Here is a 19,348-nt window from a genome sequence, read left to right on the forward strand (position 1 = left end):
AAGCATGTATGTGTTACCGTGCTGGCAAGCAGGTGACATTGCTCATGGCATAAAGTATGTCGTTAATGGTCACTGTAAAGGAGGTAAAAAACAAACATAGTTGCTACTAAGGTGGGACCAACTGATAGTGAGTGAGTGAGTTCAGCAGATGGGAACAGCAAGCAGTGGACACCGCCACTCTCTGGACAGCTCCTGACCCACCTACCAGGGGACCTGAGGTTCCAGCAACCAACTGTGCCACTGGGGATGGCAAAGACATGTGGCAATATCTTTGCCTTTTCAGTGTAGGCTGGAGGCTGGGAGTGATAGGAAATCTGAACAACTTAAGTATCAGTACTGATTTTTTTTTTTTTTAATTAAAAAGTACTGTGCAGGGCTGGCACCTGCTGCTAAGCCTGATGACCTAGCTCAACCTCCCCTCCCCTAAAGCCACGTGATGGAAGAAAAGAACTATCTCCTGCAAGTTATTTTCTCACTTCCACATGGGCATGGTGACATGGCCACCCTCCCCCCCAGAAACACACACACACACACACACACACAAAATGAAATGCTTTTTAAAAAATCTTATATCTGGGTAGCACAGTGGATGCCTTTAATCCCAGCCCTCAAGAGACAGGGGTGGGTGGATCTCTATGAGTTACAGGCTAGCCAGGGGTACACAACTGGACCCCATGGTTTAAATAAAAAAAGTCCTGCATGGTGCTGTATACTCTGTGATCCCAGCACTCAAGGCTATCTGAGGCTACCTAGAGTGTCCCACACCAGCTTGTACATAGCAAGTCTCAATATCAAAAAAGAAAGAAACAAAGAAACATAGGGGGCTCTGGAGAGATAGCTCAGTTATTCAGAACACTGGCTGCTCTTCCAGAGGACCCAAGTTCAGTTCGCAGCACCCACACGGCAGATCACAGCTGTTTGTAACTCCAGTCTTTCGTGATCTGATGAACACCCTCATAGCATGCATACATGCAGGCAAAACACCAACGCATGTGAAATAAAAATAAATATTAAAAAAATAAGAAAGTAAGTAAAATAAAAAGAAAGTAAGTTCCTGAGGCTGGGACGGTGCTTAAGGAAACATTGGTCACAGAAGCACAAAGACCTAACCCTAACCCGCCCCCCAAAAAACTCCTCTGCACCCTCAGAGACTGCAGGTGAACAACCATAGCCCAGGGTGAGGGTGGGCAGAGAGATGTGTCACCAGAGTTCCTGACTATCCCACCTAGTGATCAGCGGCCACCAGGTCCAGTAAGGGGTCCTGTCTCAAAGCATAAGATGGCAAGCGATTCAGGAAGGCTCCAGGTATCACACACATGGGCATGTACACTCACGTGTGTGCCCACGCACAACAAGCGTGCACATCGCAAAATGCACACACTTTTTTAAAGAGCTTGACAAATTATGGTGTATCTGGTGTTTGCTAAACATATAAAATAACAAACCATGGGGAAAGGTGGGGGATTGGGTCTTTAGAGAATCCAGCACCAAGTTGGCTTACTAGTGACATGTTGGGGCAGGCTTACTACAACGTTAATGATCTGCTACTTGGAGAATCACAGGTACCAGGTCGACGGAACCTTTGGGCCGAGGCCAGAACTAAGGGGAAAGAGAGGCAACGGCATTTCCTTGAGTGTTTGGCAGCTCTGGCTGTGGACACAGACCGAGAACCAAGATCACAGCGTGGCGGGCTTACAGGTAACCAAGACTATCTAACCAAGACTATCTCATAAGCCACAGACAACAGAGCTTTGTGGTGAGATGATGTTTGTTGGTTTTCAAACTGAGACGGGCCTTCAAAAGGGATTGGGGAGGAGTTGTTCTAGGTAGACCTGCAGAAAGCCGCTTCTGTCTCACGTGGAGATGCAAGCACCGGCAGCAAGGACCTGCTTACACACAGAACAAGACAAGAGTTTGTCACTCAAAGGACGGAAACAGAATGAAGCCAGAGAGACACTGCTTCTATGCTCCATCAATGGCCACGGCCGCTGGCCAGTCAGTCGTGTGGTGAGAATACAGGATTTGCCTTTTGCTTGAGAGTCCCTTAAATACCACTATCTCTTCTGCCCGTCCTGACACCATAACTGGGGGAGACTGAGGCCTGAGAGGTGTCTAACTTCCCGTGAGTGAAACCCCTCCCACACATTGCTGCACCAGGAGCATGGCTCCCCACAGAAAAGTTAACAGCTCAGTGACGGTCTTTAGAACAGCAGCTCTCAACCTGTGGGTGGAACATCAGATAGCCTGTGTATCAGATACTAACATCCGTGGTTCATAATAGTAGCTAAGTTAGTGACGACGAAGTAGCAACAAAAATGATTTTATGTCTGGCGGGGGCGGGGGGGTGTGTGTCACCACAACATGTGGAGCTGCATTAAAGGGTTGCGTCGTCAGGAAGGTTGGGAACCAGTGGTCTGGAAGCTCTGAAGCCCACACGTCTGTACAGTCTGGTGCCAACCCTGGAAGATTCTACGTGGACCTAGGGGCTTTTAGCATGTAACTAAGGTTAAATGACACTGAAAAAGTAGGCCCCAGCTGGGCGTCATGTCATCACTCAGGAGCATAAAGCAAGAGGATCAGTAGTTTATCCCAGCACTCAGGAGGCAGAGGCAGGTGGATCGCTGTGAGTTTGAGGCCAGCCTGGTCTACAAAGTGAGTCCAGGACAACCAAGGCTACACAGAGAAACCCTGTCTCTCAAAAACAAAAACAAAACAAAACAAAACAAAACAAAACAAAAGCCAAAACAAGCAAGCAAACAACGAAACAAAAAGACCACCCTCATCTACACAGCCAGTCCAAGGCCAGCCTGGCCTATTGACACTGTTTTTCCTGACTTGTTTTGTTTTCCAGGCACCAAGCTTCTAATGCAACAGGAGTGCGGCCATGTGAGGAGGACTAACTGTCTATAAAACAAAAACCTCCCCTTGACTGCGGAGCAGACACTGTTAGAAAATGGCCGTCTGTTACCCTGAGGCATTTAGCTTTGGCAGCTCCAGACAACTAAGGAAGACCACTGGCCCACACGGTGTCCAAGCATCTCTCAGCTCTTGTTGGGTGGTGTTTCCATCTGACAGCTCTCAGCATCATTAGTGGATACAAGAATGAATGCGTGAGTGCGTGCGCACATACACACACACACAGAGAGAGAAAGATTGAGGAGGTGTGGAGTTGGGGAGGGGGAGGGGCAGTCCAGTCATTAAAAAAAGAGACAGTTCTCAAACTGAGCAATGAGTACAGAAGCATAAACAAACTTAAAAACAGTGAATCAGAATCCTCCCATATAACCCTATTACTGTTTTTTTGTTTTGTTTTGTTTTTCAAGGATAATTGGTTTTGAGCAATTTTCTTACTTTACTTTCCAACGGTCTCCCTCCCTGAAACTAAGGGAAACTACAAAGTACAGAGCGTGACTGTGGGGCCTTTGCCGGAAGCTACATTACATTTGCTTAACCTCTTGGCCTCTTAAAACTGTTTGCTTAAATAAACAAAACCCAGAAAACAGTGTGTTCTTTGGCTCTGAGTTATTTTGAGCACTGCCTGAGTGCTACCTAAGATGCAAAGTCACCTGGCCGGTTTGTTACTGCACAATCCGTGTCTGGAAGCAAAAGGAAAATGGCATTCTGGTTGTCACTTGGCTTTGTCCGTCATAAGGTCTACACCTGCCCCATGGGTGTCATTGCCTTACCTGTCCACACTCCATACCTGGTCAATGAAGAGGTTACAAAACTCTTGCAGTAAAACTATAACCCGGGCAGGGGTGTTATAAAACTTGGAATGGCTCCAGATGCGATAGATGGTGTGAAACAACGGGGCAACCAGTATTTGGGTCTGTGGGAATTCTGCCTCCTGGAGGCCTTGGATGTGCCTCCTCAGAGGTCTTAGGTGAAGTTCCACATCGCGGGCTTCGAGAAGAGCTGAAAAAAAGAAGTGCCATTCACATCACACAGTGGGTTTTGTTTGTCTCTTTGTTTATTTTTAAATTAAAAACACTTTACAAGCCCAGGACAGCTGTCACCCAACACTTAAATGCTGTTTCCTGCAGCCTACACGTGAGCAGTCTGGAGTGCTCGGACTGCCCGTTTGTAACTCAACCTCCCTGGAGAGTTCTGGTCTAGTTACTCACAGACCATAAGTAATTGTGACTGAAGACCCAGAGGGGAAGAAACCTCTGAGTTTAAGGACCTTGGGGGAATAAAGCATCTGCTGTATTGTTCGCAGCCGTCACCGCTCAGAGGATGACAAGCTTCCCAATGACGCTCAGCCAGGCACGGCGCGCCATCTTCCCCCAGATTCCTGTGGGTAATTGATGCAACAAATAGAAAACCTTATCTACTGAGGTCCGGCTAAAGTCATGAGGCATGGCAATGAGAGCGGTTTGGCACCAAGGAGGAGGGGCCCCGGTTGATCTAAATGTCACTAGACCCACACTATATGAAGTCTAATTTTAATAGAAACTTTTATTGGAATAGAAACCATGCTGAGCATGTAAGAGTTAAGGAGAGATGCGTGACTGTGATCCGGAAGCTGTCTTCTAACCCAAAAGCAGGTTGTGGGTTGCACTTAAAGGTGAGGAACAAAGCTAACCCTGACCTTTCGGCCTTATCTCCAAGGGGTCACGTCAAAGACAAATAATAAAATCCCGCTGGCCTTTGTCACTCACCCCCACTGATGAACTTGGCAAATGACCAACTCAGCCTTCCACCCAGTAATAAAGCCTCGAGAGGGGGATCGCCCGCCATTTTCTCTTCCAGGTTGTGCTGAGATTGTGTGCACTTGTCAATGTTACGTTAGAAGTTAAATAACCGCACCCCAGTTAAGCGCCCTTCACACGTGCTAAGCTGCTGACTTCAGGCTGAAGGATGGCTTTGACATGACTCTCCCACCTCTAGATGACCAAGGGTCTGAGCCACTGAAAAATGCCTTTCTCTGAACCCAGGCTATGTGCTCACAACGTTCTGCAGATCCCTAGGACTCATCCCTACAGCTACGTCCACACGAAGCATTTGTCTTATATTAACAGAACAAAATGTCGTCTGCTTTCATTTACTGAGGGCAAAAATGTAATGTGCCCAGTGCTTCGTGCAGATGTACACAAAGTCTCCTCCATGCAGCGGCTCTCGGAGAGAGACACCTCTGCTCATCACAGTTGGGGAGGGGGCAGTGGGCAGCACCTAGCCTAAATCATGACACGAGTCAGACACACTGCCATATGTCTCACAGTAAGTCCACCAGGGAGGTGTGAAGAGGACACTCTGGCCGCTGGGAAACCAGAATCCCAGCAACCTCCAGGTGGTTAATAAGCTGAGACAGAGCTGGAGTTCAGATCTAGGGAGCTACTCTTAACCAGACCTCCCTATCTTTCTAAATACAATTCTTGGAGCAAATGTAAGAATAGACATTTCAGTGTGGATTTTAGTTACTTCCAAATGGCACACAGGGGAATAAAAGTGGTCTAATGTTGGAAACAAGCAAAACACAAGAGAGTTCTTTGCTAATGGTAGGACATGCCAGTCAATACCATGTCACCTCATTTGCTTACACACGGACAAGCCAAGTCAGGGAAGTGGAGGGTGCTGTCATCTTTGCAAGGGCTACAGGAGAGCCCTGAGGACAAGTGTGAGGAGAGAATGTTAGTTGCATACCTTCTCACAGTTTCTCTGCTCTCACCAAAACATGTGCGGTGCTTGTCAGTCAAGGAATCAGAAAGCAAGGCCACGGTGAATCCCTAGCTCACTCACAGCCCAGGTGCGGGCTGAAACCTCTCCTAAAGATGTGCCCTCTCATGTACACCCCCCAGCTAAGCTTTACCTGCAGCTGTGGCTACCCCCCCCCAACTAAGCTTCACCTGCAGCTGTGGCTGCTCCCCCCCCTAGCTAAGATTCACCTGTAGCTGTGGCTTCCCCCCCCCCCCAGTTAAGATTCACCTGCAGCTGTGGCTGCCCCCCCCCAGCTAAGATTCACCTGCAGCTGTGGCTGCCCCCCCCAGCTAAGCTTCACTTGCAGCTGTTGCTCCCCCCCCCCCCCAGCTAAGCTTCACTTGCAGGTGTGGCTGGGCCACCAGATGGCAGATGAATTGAAGAGGGTTTGTGACCTCCAAGAAGCAAAGCTGAGGGCCAGAGACAAAGCTGCCCTCAGGAGCATGCACTTGCTCATGTGCACCCTGTGAGTGGCGAGCAGACTTCACGGGTGCGGAGGCAAATGCGTGAGAATAAGATGGAGAACCATAGGCCTGTGCTGGTGCCAGGCCCAGAGAGGAGGGTTTGGCGTGGCGTGGCGTGGCGTGGCGGGGCAGGGTGGGTTGGCGGTGGAGGTAGGGGGTGGCGGGTGTCTTACCATTCTCTACAGTGGTGAAGATGCCCTTCAGAGCAGGAAAATAGCTGCTCTGTCTTGTTCTCAGTATCTTAACCATTTTGAGGACAACAGGAGCCTGAAGCTAAAGTGGAAAAAGCTTGAATAAATACACAAGTTATATTACTAAATAAATCTACTCTCTAATGAAACCACTCACACAATATGCACAGCATTTTCATTACATTTATTTTTTTATGTTTGGATATGTATATATAGGCATGTGTGGAGGTCAGAGGTCAACTTGCTGGTGTCACTTCTCTCCTTTTACCGTGTGGGCACTGGGATCAAACTGAGGACGTCAGGCTTGCAACCAAGTGCCTTTTCCTGCTGAGCCACCTTACTGTGGCTAGGAGCTGCATTTGAGATTCAAGGGCATATTGGTTTCAAGGTGAAAAGTAAGTTTAAAATATGTGTTTTCAAAGGTCTGTATTTTATTTTGCATTTAGTGTTTCCAAAAAGTGAGTCTACACAGTATACATATAAGCTATTAAGGATCTGTTTCAGAAAATTTCCAATCAAGAGACACATGAACGAACGCCATAGTTTTCAGAATATTTTAGTCAGTCAGTCAACAGGAAGCACCTAACAGAGAGACCAAAGTTAGTTCTTCCACGGTCAAGCAACAGCCCGCTCCTCTCCTAGTCAAGCTGACCGTAGTGATGATTGTGCTGGCTAGTTATGACACAGTCTAGAGTCGCCTAGGAAGAGGGGCTCTCAATGGAGACAAAGGCAAGTAGGATTTGCCCATCTGCAAAGTCTGCAATGTCTTTCCTCACGCAATGACTGATGTGGGAGGGCTCAGCTCACTGTAGGTGGGGCTAATGGTGCTGGGTGCTATAAAAAAGCAGACTGTGCAAGCCACAGAGAGCAAGTCAGTAAGCAGCAGCCCTCTATGACCTGCGCACCAGCCCCTGCCATGACGTCCCTGGATGAGAGACTGCAAACTCTAAGATGCCATCTCCAGCCTTCTCCCATGGGACCACTCTCCCAGTGATCTCAGATGCTACCAGAATATCCTCACAAGGCAACGAGTCTCCGCCCTCAGTGACTTAGAATGCATTTCCTGTGGACAGCAGTGTTTAGTTGAGAAAAGTGCAGACTCCTCAGTTGTACAAGACTGTTAGACTCTCACAACAGCCAGATAATTTGATTTAAAAACAGCCCCAGCATCCTCTACTCACTTGATGGTATATGCATTTCAGGTTATCATGCCGCATAGCCCAGAAGTCCAGCTCTGTCTCAGGCGTTGGGTGGAGGCCGCTCAACAGGGGCTGCGCTGAATCTTTTCCTATAACTTCTTGGATCTGATGCGACCATTTAATGACTACAGATTCAATGGCATGGAGTATTCTCCTCTCTTCTGACTGTAGCCTATAAAGTTATATGATTAATAAAAGCACCTATCAGTGACTTTATCCAAGCCCTGTCAAACCAGTTAGCATTCTAGTGTGGAGCGGGGAGGAGCTCACAGGATCTCCCTCCCCCTACATGAGGTGCTGTTGCCAGTTGCCAGTTTCTAGGAAAGCAGAGTTGACTTTTAAGGTTGTGGCTTCTGGAGGTTGACCATGTTCCCATGGGTGGCCCCACACCCATGAGTATACATTGGTAGCATAAACTGGACTTAGTGGGTTACTAGGAGAAGAAGAGGAGGAGGAGGAAGAGGAGGAGGAAGAGAGGAGGAGGAGAAAGAGGAGGAGGAGGAAGAGGAGGGAGAGAGGAGGGGAGGAGAGAGAGAAAAGAAGAAAGAAGAAGAAGAAGAAGAAGAAGAAGAAGAAGAAAAGAATCATCTCGGACCAGAAGTTGGGAGAGGACCAGGAAGAGAGAGGAAGAGAAGAAGAAGAAGAGGAGGAGGAAGAGGAGGAGGAAGAGGAGGAGGAAGAGGAGGAGGAAGAGGAGGAGGAAGAGGAGGAGGAGAATGAGAGGAGGAGCAGGAGGCGCGGAGAAAGAAGAAGAAAGAATCATCTCGGACCAGAAGTTGGGAGAGGACCAGGAAGAGAAAGGAGAACTAGTGGGAATAATATAAATGGTTATGCTAAAAATACATTGGATGGAATTCTCAAAGGACAAAATTACTGTATTAAAAAAAGCTGATAAATGAAAGCTGGGAGACTTCTCGGTGGCTGAGAATGCTTGCTACTCTTCTAGAAGACCGGAGTTTGGTTCTTAGCACACACGTCAGATGGTTTATAACCATGTGTGACTTCAGGTCCTATACCCAAATACAAGTACACAAACACACATAATTAATATAAAATAGTAATAATAAAATTAACAGAAAATTACCATAATCTTAAAAGCCATTTTTCCTAGAGGAATATTTCTGAGATTATGGTAATTGCTAGTTTTCCTTAGACAGTATTCTTGAGGGACAAGGGTGCACCTCAGGTGGTAGCGTGCTGGCCCAGAATGCACAAAACCCAGTTGTGGTGTTGATGCCGGCGATCCCAGCATGGGGACATGAAGGCAGGAGGACCACAAGTCAAAGGTCACCCATAGCCACATAGTAAGTTTGAGACCAACCTGGGCTGCACAAGACCCTGTTTCAAAAAATACGTACCTTAGAGGATATACAATAAATTTTAAAGCTAAATGTTTAAAGTAGCTATTTTGCTAATGGTTTGAGAGAGGTGGTGCTCTGTGGGGATGCCAGACCTCCATTCTACCACACGCCACTCACCTGGTCACTGAGTAATGCTGATCCAGGTCAATAGTCTCTGCAATTGTAGGAATTGGTAGGTGAGTCCTTCTTGACATTTTGCCCCTAAAAATATGCATCTTATTTTTCATGACTTCTATGTGATGTTCCATATCTTGTGAAATAAAACACGACCAGGATTTATGATTGTTCTTATTGGACAGAATCGGGACTAATATCTAGAAAAAGAGCGACATTTTTGACGCAGTTGATTAGCAGACAATGGAGTGCCGGTGACATTTTTGTTGTTGCTGTATAAAATTTTCTTGTCAACAGAAACTGCTCAATTCCATAAATAATCTTGACGGTACCAAAACTACAAGGAGCGGACCAAGCCAGCTGTGCATTTACACCAAAACACCGAGCTCTAGGCTTCTGTCAAAGCTCGCCTCTCATGTGTCCACTCATCCAGCATTTGCCGTTTATTTCAATAACTCAAATACCTCAGCACATACGTGAACTCACAATTGAGTGAAGTTTCTTAATGCAAGATGAGCCACGTGGGCTGATGTGCTGACAGAAACGACCTCTCTGAGTCGCATGGAGCCTGGTAGAGAGCTCAGGCTGCCTGGCTGCCCGGTGCATCAAAGTTTGGGTAAGCACAGAGAGATTCACTCAACCACAGGGACCCTTCTAGAACTTCCCTCGCACAGCATGAGGAGCATCAGCAAAGCCAGCTGTGTGAAGACATGCAAATATTTGCTGCTGGACGGGGGATTCGGCTCCACGGGATGAACCGCGTGCTGTGGGAGCGCGAGAGCCGGAGCTTGAATCCCCAGAACTCACGGGCAGCCCAGCCGGCAGCAGGCAGCAGGCAGCCGGCAGCGGGCAGCGGGCAGCGGGCAGCAGGCAGCCGGCAGCCGGCAGCGGGCAGCCGGCAGCCGGCAGCGGGCAGCCGGCAGCCGGCAGCGGGCAGCCGCAGCCGGCAGCCGGCAGCCGGCAGCCGGCAGCCGGCAGCCGGCAGCCGGCAGCCGGCAGCCGGCAGCCGGCAGCCGGCAGCAGGCAGCAGGCAGCCGGCAGCGGGCAGCGGGCAGCGGGCAGCAGGCAGCGGATGTGGCAGAGAAGCGGGAAGGAAGACAGCAGTTCCTCCAAAAGTCGTCATGGTCACGGCGCCCGCTGGACGTCCAGCTTCACTGTGTCTATTTACAGTCTCTGTCCTCAGTGGCCGTGGTGCGGGGGGAAGGGCCTAGAAGCTGTGCCCTTCCACTCCCACAACTAGAAGCCCATTCTGGCAAGTATGAAAACAGGGTACACACCAGCACTGAAAGCGACAGGGTATTAGAAAGCCCCCTTGCCAGGAAGGTCACTTGGCTTGTGTCTTCAAAGGGCCAAAGTAAAGCAGGTACCACAATCTGTGTACTCATGTCTTCTCCCAATGCTGTGTTGGAATCCTAGCCTTTAAACGCATGGCATTAGGAGGCATTGCCAGTGTCAGGTGGTCAACCCACCTAGGAAATTGGATTGATGTGCCGGCACTCAGGGAGGCAGAGGCAGGAGGATCTGTGTGAGTTCGAGGCCAGCTGGGCTACACAGAGAAACCTTGTCTAAAAAAAAAAAAAAAAAAAAAAAAAAAAACCAAAAGAGAAAAAAAAGGGGGAGGGGAGCTCATATGCCCCTTTCATCACATGGGTACACTTAGAGCCAGAAAATGAGCCCTATAGGCAAATTCAAACTTGCCAGCAGTCTGATCTCAGATTCCCAACCCTCAGGGCTGTAAGAATTAACCTCCGGTTTGTTCAGGAAACTCAGTCTACTGTGTTTTCCTACAGCAGCCTCACTTGAGCCACCAAGCACTATCTAAGTCAAGGTCACCACTGCTGTGATGACCTAAGGACCTAAGCAATCAGGGGAGGGAGGAAGTCAGGACAGGAACTCAAGCAGGGCAGGGACCTGGAGGCAGGAGCTGATGCAGAGGCCACGGAGGAGTGCTGCTTACTGGCTTGCTCCTCACGGCCTGCTAAGCCTGGTTTCTCATAGAACCCAGGACCGCCAGCCCAGGGCTGGCACCACCCACCATGGCTTCAGCCCTCCCTCATCAACCACCAATTAAGAAAATGCCCTACAGTCAGATGGATCTTATGGAGTCATTTTTCTAACTGAAATTCCTTCTTTTCAGATAACTCTAACTTGTGTCAGCTGACACAAAACTAACAAAAGCACTCACTCCAAATTACTCACTTCCTCATATGAGGAGAAACTATAAGTAAGGGCAAAAGGGAGCGGTTCGGGAAGGTCAGAGGTTCAACGTTAGCCTGGAAAGCTAACTGCATCGCTGCTGGAGATCTGAGGAAGGCATGTGGCCGGAACACAGAGAACCTGGTTGGAGGGGTCTGAGTACTCCCTTGCACGCCGCTGAGAGCCGCCATCCAGCAGCCAGTCACATGCAAGCTGCATGTGTGCCCTTAGCCATGCCAATCCTTGGGATGTTTGTCCTCCACACCACACCTATGCCACTTATACCACAATCATGGTGGTGTCCTTGGTTTTTTGTTTTCTGCCCAACATTAAACTCAAATGAAACATAAACATAAAGGCAGGAACGCAGAAAGGAGATTATCTGAGACGCGTGAGGGAGAAGGGGTTAATAAATAGTGAGCTTGATCACAGCATATAGAATATGTCCCAATAAAGCCCAGTTCATTATAATTAATATATTTTAATAAAAATTAACCCCGAATCTCGGGAAGGCTTATGCCTCCCATGGATATACACATTTTCATTCAAAATATATCATAAAAGTTATGGGAATTCTGGTACAGGACCAATTCAGAGAAATATTGGAAGCATTTCCAAGTTTTCCCATTGCATTTTGCAAGTCACAGCTCAGAGTAAGAACCCACCGTGTTCCACACGGCCCTGCCAACCCCCTTCAAAAGGCAGGGGAAACCCAACCACTCTTGTTTCAAACTCTGCTGAGTCTTACAGAAGACTCATTGTAGTAAAAGTGCCTGCTTCATGCCAAAAACTGCGTCAAGTACCAAGCATAGAGACTCCCCACACACAACCAGCTAAAACGGGGTGGGGGCTCCTCAGCACAGCATTAGAGTCAGGGGCATGCCAAAAACTGCGTCAAGTACCAAGCATAGAGACTCCCCACACACAACCAGCTAAAATGGGCAGGGGGCCCCTCAGCAGAGCATTAGAGCCAGAGGTAGCCTGAAGACAGCAAGAAAGGGCCTCCCTCCAGGAAGACAGCAAGAGAGACACTGTAGGCTGAGGAGTTTGCCATGGCGAGCACAGCCAGTAACACCTTAAACATGGCCTCAGCAGGAGCGCACTGATTACTGGGGTCCAACTGAAAAACCAGACCCAGGAACTGACCTTGTAAACAAATGCCTAGCTCCTGGTTCCCAATGTTGCTACTCACAGGAAGCCACCTGGAAACCTTGAACCACTCCAGCCTCTCTCAGAGGGCAGGAGTTCTGAATTAACCAGTAAGAGTCTCCGTGCTGGTTCTTTTCAAAGCTCCCTACACCCTCCCGGCACCAGGTGAGTCTAAGACCCAGCAAAGCCTGAGAGTTACCGGTCTCGTCCTATGGAGCCTGGGCATCTTAATGCGCTCATCCGAAATGTCTGTGAGCAAACAGCCTCCTGTGAGAAACCACGCAGGCCCAGGCCAACTGAGTTAGCATGCACTGACAAGGCATCAAAGTAGCTGGCAGCCATGTTAAAATGCCACTGACTGTTTCATGGAGTGGGTTGGCCCGTTTTTTGTTTTTTGTTTTTTGTTACTGTGACAAGATCCCTAAGATAGAGAAGGAAAGGCTCCCTTTGACTCGTATTTTAGAATTCTGTCCTTGGGACGTTGGCCCTGTTTGTCTCAGGCCTCATCCACAAGAGCGACGAACAGCGGAACAGCGGGGAAAGACACTCATCTCAGAGAGAAGGGGGCAGGAAGGAGGGTGGGGGGTGGCCGGGGGAGTGGGAGGGGCAAGGGGCTGGGGGTGGGGACGTGTAGGAGGGGGTGTGGCACCTACAGCCCCTCAGTGGCCAGCCCTCAGTGACCTCATTCCACCCGAGAGGCCTCACCTCCAAAAAGGGCCACACCTCCCAAAGCTGAAGTTCAAGCCTTTAACACGCCCACTAGAGCCAACCTACAGAGCAGGGGAAAGGGGTTTTCTGTTCTCTGACCTGAGTGAAACCCCACTTATCTATTGCTTTCTAACGGGAATTTGGAAAATGGGTGGCATCAGTTTCCCAAAGTGTAAGCTCCTTTCAACCCTGGATGTAATAATGCCTTAAACCTGCAGCTAACTGACAGAACGTAGTCTGTTCAAGTTGGCTGGTAAGTGCGTCCAGTGTTTTGAAAGGAGTAAGGAAGAGAGAGAGAGAGACGAAGGGAGGAATGGCCTGACAAGTAATGGCCAGTTGGTACTAGTGATAGTGGCTGAGCAGACAAAGCAAGCTAAAAGCGATGGCTCCTTCACCTGGCCAGAGACAGTGCTGGCTTTTCTATACGCTCTTCTTTTTAAATAGCCAGGCTCTGCTCAGCTAATGCCAGGTGTCTAGATGTGAGAGGAAGGTCTATTCGCCTGCTCCAATTGTTGTCTCGGAGGCTTGCTGGCTCTGCGTGCTAACCTCGCCCTAGTCCTGGAAGTGGCTAGCCTCTGCGCAATCTAACCCAGGCCTAGAATGTCTTCAGCCTCTGAGACTTCCTGCTGAATAAGCTCCCCTTTGTTCTCATTCTCTGGCTCAATCTGCCTTTACCCTCTCCCTCTCCTCCCTCTCTCCCTCTCCTCCCTCCCTTCTCCTTCCCCTCCCCTCCCCTGCCTCCCCTCATTTCTCTCTCTCTCCCCCCCCTTCTCTCTCTCCTCTGCTTTGCCCCTTAGGTAGCTTCCCTTTCCTCTCTCTGGGTGTACCCTATTCTATCAAATCTTTCTGATTCATCACTTTATTTTTCCCTGACACTCAATTAGACATCACTTCCAACGACAGGCGCTTCCTCCTACAAACTAACTTCACCTTCACTGTCTGGAATTAAAAGTGTGTGCCACCACACCTAGACCTAAGCTTCTCTTTATGTTAAAGTTGCGCTATGCCAGGCTGGCCTTGAACTCAGATCTGCTTGCCTCTGTCACCTGGATTAAAGGCTTGTCTGTATTCCAGCCAGATCACACAGACCTAGAAGGTCGTTGGGTGTGATCTCTTGCCAGAGCAGCCATGTCCTGAATTTAAATTCCTCTACAATTTGCCCCTTTCTGTTTAAGCTAAAAGCTGTACACAGTTAACTCAGATATTAAAGACAGATCAGCCATTACCTCATCTACGAACACAGTTAAATGTGTGAGCAGCGATGACGGTAGCTCTCCAAAGAAAACCGCTTGAGAGAAGCCATTTTCTCCCACGTTTTCAGTCATCTTCTTGGCGAGATAAACCAGCTTGTGCTTCACATCTCTTGGAATCTGGAACAAGAGCAAAATAATTAGCTCAAGTTCACGTTGTTAACAAGCAGGGCTTGCTGTACCCCACTTGCAGACAGACTGCCCACAGAAAGAGGTAAAACTCTGGCACCTGGCCATGTTTACAAACGAGCTTTCTCTGTTGCTCTTCTGTGTCCTGTAAAAGATGACTTTCTTTCTTTTTCTTTCTTTCTTTCTTTCTTTCTTTCTTTCTTTCTTTCTTTCTTTCTTTCTTTCTTTCTAAAAATATCACTTTCAAAGACGTGTCCATTAGGCCAGATCAGCATGCACAGTAGGAACCTCATTAACAAAAGAATGTTTCAATCCCAGGGAGGTTCTCTGATAATATGTCTCTTGTTTGGAAATAAGCCAAACTGAGGCAGTGACAAGAACCAAAGTGTTTAGCCAAGATAGTTTAACATTCCTGTAACTGCTGAGCCACTGTTGGTAAACACTACTCTATATAGCTACTGTGTTTTGAGAGCTTAAGGTTTCTTGACTTGTATGACAAAGCTTTTTTTTTTTTTTTTTTTTTTAAGTTATAGCTACAGGAATAGCAAAACAAAGACATCCAAGCTGGCAACACCATAATGCAACCTTCCTCTTATATGCTACTCCTCTGAGAGCCTGCTTCACACCTCTTCCAATGACCACATGAACCCCAGGCCCAGCGTGCTGAAGGTAACACATCCGGCAAGGGCTCCAAATTCAGAAAGGAAAAGAAAGCAGAGGAAAGCAGTTTTATGTACTCTCCAGAGCACAACTCTGGTACAAACAGATGTGGAGTTACTCCTTTGGAAAGCAACATTGTGGCTCAAGGGGTCAACTGTTAAGATGTTGATTTCCCAGCACCCACAAGGTGGTAACCACAACCGTCTGTAACTCTAGTTTCCAGGGAATCCCACATCCCTCTTCTGATCTCCATGGGCACCAAGCACACACATGGTGCACAGACACACATGCAAGGAAACATGCATACACATAAAAATAAAATAAGTATTTTTAGAAGAATATGTCTTCTAAAAAATAATGTATAATTTAACTATTAAGATAATGCTCCTTGAAATTATTAATAATTTAACTTACACAACAAAAATGTTTATTCCGTGTTTTAAATGACACCAGCTAGTTTTGTTTGGTTGTGTTGTTTTGGGTTTATATTTTTGTTTGTTTAGGGATTTATTTATTTATTTACTTATTTGTAGTTTTGACAAGGTCTCACCATGTAGCCCCAGATGTCCCGCTATGTCGAACAGAAATCTCATTTTTTTTTTTTTTTGTGAGAGAGAGAGAGAGAGAGAGAGAGAGAGAGAGAGAGAGAGAGAGAGAGAGAGAGAGAGAGAGAGAGAGAGAGAGAGAGAGAGAGAGAGAGAGAGAGCGAGCCCAATTATTTCTTCCCGGGATAAAATGTAGTTGGCAGATACTGAGACAAAATATTTAAGCTTTAAGGGCTTTGCCAAATACTTTGCCGTCATTGTTTAAAAGGATTTGACTGTGGAGTTCCCACAGGGGATCGAAACAGAAGTTATTTGGCCCAGAAAGTTCTCCTGCCACCAAATGCCCAGGCATCACAGGCTGCTTTAGCTTTAGTTTTCTTTCTTTCTTTCTTTCTTTCTTTGAGAGTTTTTTTTTAATTAATATTTTCAGATTACATCCTGATTGTTATCCCATCACTTATTTCATCCCTCCCTCTTTCACCCTATTCCTCTCCCCTAGACCTCTGACAGAAGGGGACCTCTTCCTCCACCATATGACCACAAATAGTTTTCTTACATCGTTTTATATAACTAACTCCACGGGCATGCATCCCTTCCAGGAAACTAGCCTACAGCCTCTTCTGCGGAGTTGGTGCACTCGGGGACATGGACTTATGCGTAGTCCAAGTCTCATTTAAGCCTCTGCAGCAGAGGTCCCTCTCAAATCCCGCTTTACCTCGGAGGAAGCCGAGAGCTGCCCCGCGGTCGCGACACTAAACACCAGGCTGGCTGGACCTGTGCTCTCCAGAAACTCCCCGAGGGCTCGCCGGTGGTCCTCGCTCTCCAGGTACTGGCTCCATGCCTCCTCCCCGAGCGCCAGCGCCTGGCGCAGCCGGCCTCCCACGAAGCGCACCCGCGGGTCCAGGGCAAAGCGCTGCGCTCTCCGTGCGGCCGCCACCTCTTCGTCCTCCTCCTCCTCGTCCTCCTCATCCGAGGGGCTGAGACGCAGCACAGTCCCTTCTTCCTGGGCTGCCATCTCCCGTGCACCACAGAGGCGCCCACCGTCCTCTGCGATCCCGGAGCAGGCGCCCACAGCTTCTCCACGCAAAGCTAGAAGCTTTGGAGCCAAGGTGGCCCGGACCGCAGCGCGTCCCGTTGCCAAGGAGACGGCGGCCCCGCCCCGGAGTGAAGGAGGAGCGAATGTCCTGGGCCGCCCTGCACGCTACCGGCAGAGCCTGGGAAATCATGCCAGGGAACTATCCGATTTCTCTGCTTTTGCTTCCTGTGCATCTTGGTGCTCCCAGAAATGCTCCAGGACTGGTTAGCGGCTCTCGAATCATCAGTACCTTCTTGAACAGATATTCCTGCTAAATTCGCCACCCTGGCTAGTTCATCTAATCCCTAGAAAGCCGGGGCTAAGTGTTTAATGTTTAACTGTGGGCGAAGTATGCCCTCAAAGTAGTTAAGTACCAAGAAATGCTGGAACCTCGTTGCCAGCTTTAAATTCCCTTGAGAACATTATCCCAGTATAAAATAAAATAAAGTAAAATAAAACGAACCTCTCTACTTAATTGTCCTAGTTGTCAAAGTCCAAGATCTAAGCATCACAAATCCTGATTCCCATCTTCAGACCCCAAAAATAGATCACAAAGCACTTTTCTGAAAGGCCAAATGTCCTGAAAGCGCTCTAGCATTTGTCAGTGCAAACATTAGAGTTGAGGGGAAGAAGAGTTCTATCTCAGAGGAGGAACGCTGGCCTGGTGGAGCACACCCTGGCTTCCACCCCAAGGGCCCAGAAATCGTTATCTGTCATTCGCTGATAGCGTCATTAATAAAGTAGTCAGAATTTAGGGGGGGGGCAGGGTCTTTAAACTAAACAGGTTTCGCCCGTTGACTTTCTATATCATTATTCATTTGAAAATAAACATTTTAACCACCTCTTTCCCACACGAGCTGCCAAAGGAATATTGCCCTTGATGGTCCATGTACGTTTATAGTAAGACTTGAACACTCTTATAGTCTTCCTTTGGGGATATTGCCTCTCAAGGGCATCTAATAAGCTTTTCTGGTTATATTATCAGATTCTTGGATTTAAACACATTTCTGGAAAGCCTTCCTAAAGATGTCACCGCCATTATCAATCAAGTCTGCCTTGTGGTCTTTTGGGAGTGTCCAGATGCTAAGTGTAGGAGACTAACAGTGAGTTTATATCCACTCGATTTATATTCTGAGTTTGCATAGTCCTAATTCTGGTTCCAAGAAGACCTTTTGTAAATAACAATTCAATTAAATTGAGGAGATAGATGTGCAGTGTGAGAGGCTGGGGAATTCATGTGGAGGTGAGAGTGAAAGGCAGGTGTGAGTGGACACAACAGAAGCAATTACGGCTGCCAAAGTGAGTCCACTTTAGCAGTTGCAGGAAGCGTGGTGAACTCCGCCTTATACAATGTGGATCCTGGGTACAGAGCTGTCGTCTCTGACTGAATCCATGGAGTATGGGACACTGTGGTAGGAAACTCACTTTCTCATCCCTTGGATACAAAAACCGATTATGTCTGACTGCCGCTCTCGATCGTAGAGTGTACCGGTCTTCACTATCACACCATGCACCCTCTTCCGGCCGGTGGCCAGCCAGCTTCCTCGCATATCTTCACCAGCATCGGCGAGGACTGCGATGAGAGGGCGCTTCCATCTCTCACCACGGAGATCCTCAAGTTGGTGGTGGCTTCGATGCTGGAGAATTGATTACCCAGCAAGACCCGGTCTGCAGGCAGGTGAGTGATGACCTCACAAAGAGAGCAGAGACATTTGAGCTCATCCTGGGTGAAGTAAGTGTCCCTGACACATCTGACCTTCGGGAAGGAGTTCACAGAAGCAGTGGAAGCCGAACAGGTGGCTCGGCAGGGAGCAGAGAGGGCCAGCTTTGTGGTGGAAGGCAGCTGAGCTGATCGCCTACTCACTGGCCACAGCCGGTGATGGCCTGATTGAGCTGCGAGAGCTGGAAGCTGCGGAGGACATTGCGTACCAGCTCTCTTCGCTGCTATCAGAACATTACCTGCCTGCCAGCGCAGTGGTCGGTGCTCCCCCAGCGTCCCCAGTGAGTCCTCCCTTCTCAGGCCAACCAGGCCACAGCCTCCATCACTCTAAATGATGCCTTCCTTCTGACCCATGCCAGAAATCACTGTGAAATTTCATGATCGGCTTAAACTGAAGGAAATGAAAGTAAAATCACCCATGATGTCTATTATAAAATGAAAAAGAAAATTGAGGAGCTGGCTTCTGGGTCAGAACATTAGCCTTGGGGGCCTGACTACCCTAACTGTATCCCTAGAACTCATATAAAAGCCCAGTACAGTGGTGTGTGTCTTCAGCCCAGCACTTCTGAGATGAGATGGGAGGCTGAGACAGGAGTCGACCGGAAGCTCACAAACATGCCAGCCTGGAATACCCAGACCAGAAGCTGCTTCAATAAGGTGAGAAGAACTCTACAACATTGTCCCCTCTGACCTGTGACATGTGCCTGCCACACACATACATGATCACTTGAGCAATAAATGTATTTATTAAAACAAAAATCAAATTAAATTGTAAGTCAATAAACTACTTTCGATGGGGGGGGTGGGGAGAACATTATTGAACAAAAGTGCTAATGTTAAAGTAATTTTCAAGTACTTAAATGTAACAATATAACAAATAAGAAGTCGCC

The 19,348-nt window shown here is 48.1% G+C and overlaps 1 protein-coding gene and 1 pseudogene across 1 annotated transcript in view; one reads left to right on the forward strand and one right to left on the reverse strand.

The window, feature by feature from the left end:
- Dnah11 (dynein axonemal heavy chain 11) overlaps window positions 1-16,727 on the reverse strand; it is a 326,041-nt gene extending 309,314 nt beyond the window's left edge. The window contains exons 1-6 of the mRNA XM_051152523.1: window positions 16,379-16,727; window positions 14,306-14,449; window positions 9,030-9,226; window positions 7,534-7,723; window positions 6,335-6,434; window positions 3,704-3,915 (exon numbers count right to left, since the gene is read on the reverse strand). Coding sequence (XP_051008480.1) covers window positions 3,704-3,915; window positions 6,335-6,434; window positions 7,534-7,723; window positions 9,030-9,226; window positions 14,306-14,449; window positions 16,379-16,678 — 1,143 coding nt within the window. The 5' untranslated portion in view covers window positions 16,679-16,727. The remainder of the gene's footprint in view (window positions 1-3,703; window positions 3,916-6,334; window positions 6,435-7,533; window positions 7,724-9,029; window positions 9,227-14,305; window positions 14,450-16,378) is intronic.
- A 1,246-nt stretch (window positions 16,728-17,973) lies between these two features.
- On the forward strand, window positions 17,974-18,743 carry LOC127196036 (prohibitin 1-like; annotated as a pseudogene).
- The last annotated feature ends 605 nt before the right edge of the window (window positions 18,744-19,348 follow it).

Source organism: Acomys russatus, chromosome 1, assembly GCF_903995435.1.
Source record: "Acomys russatus chromosome 1, mAcoRus1.1, whole genome shotgun sequence".
NCBI lineage: Eukaryota > Metazoa > Chordata > Mammalia > Rodentia > Muridae > Acomys > Acomys russatus.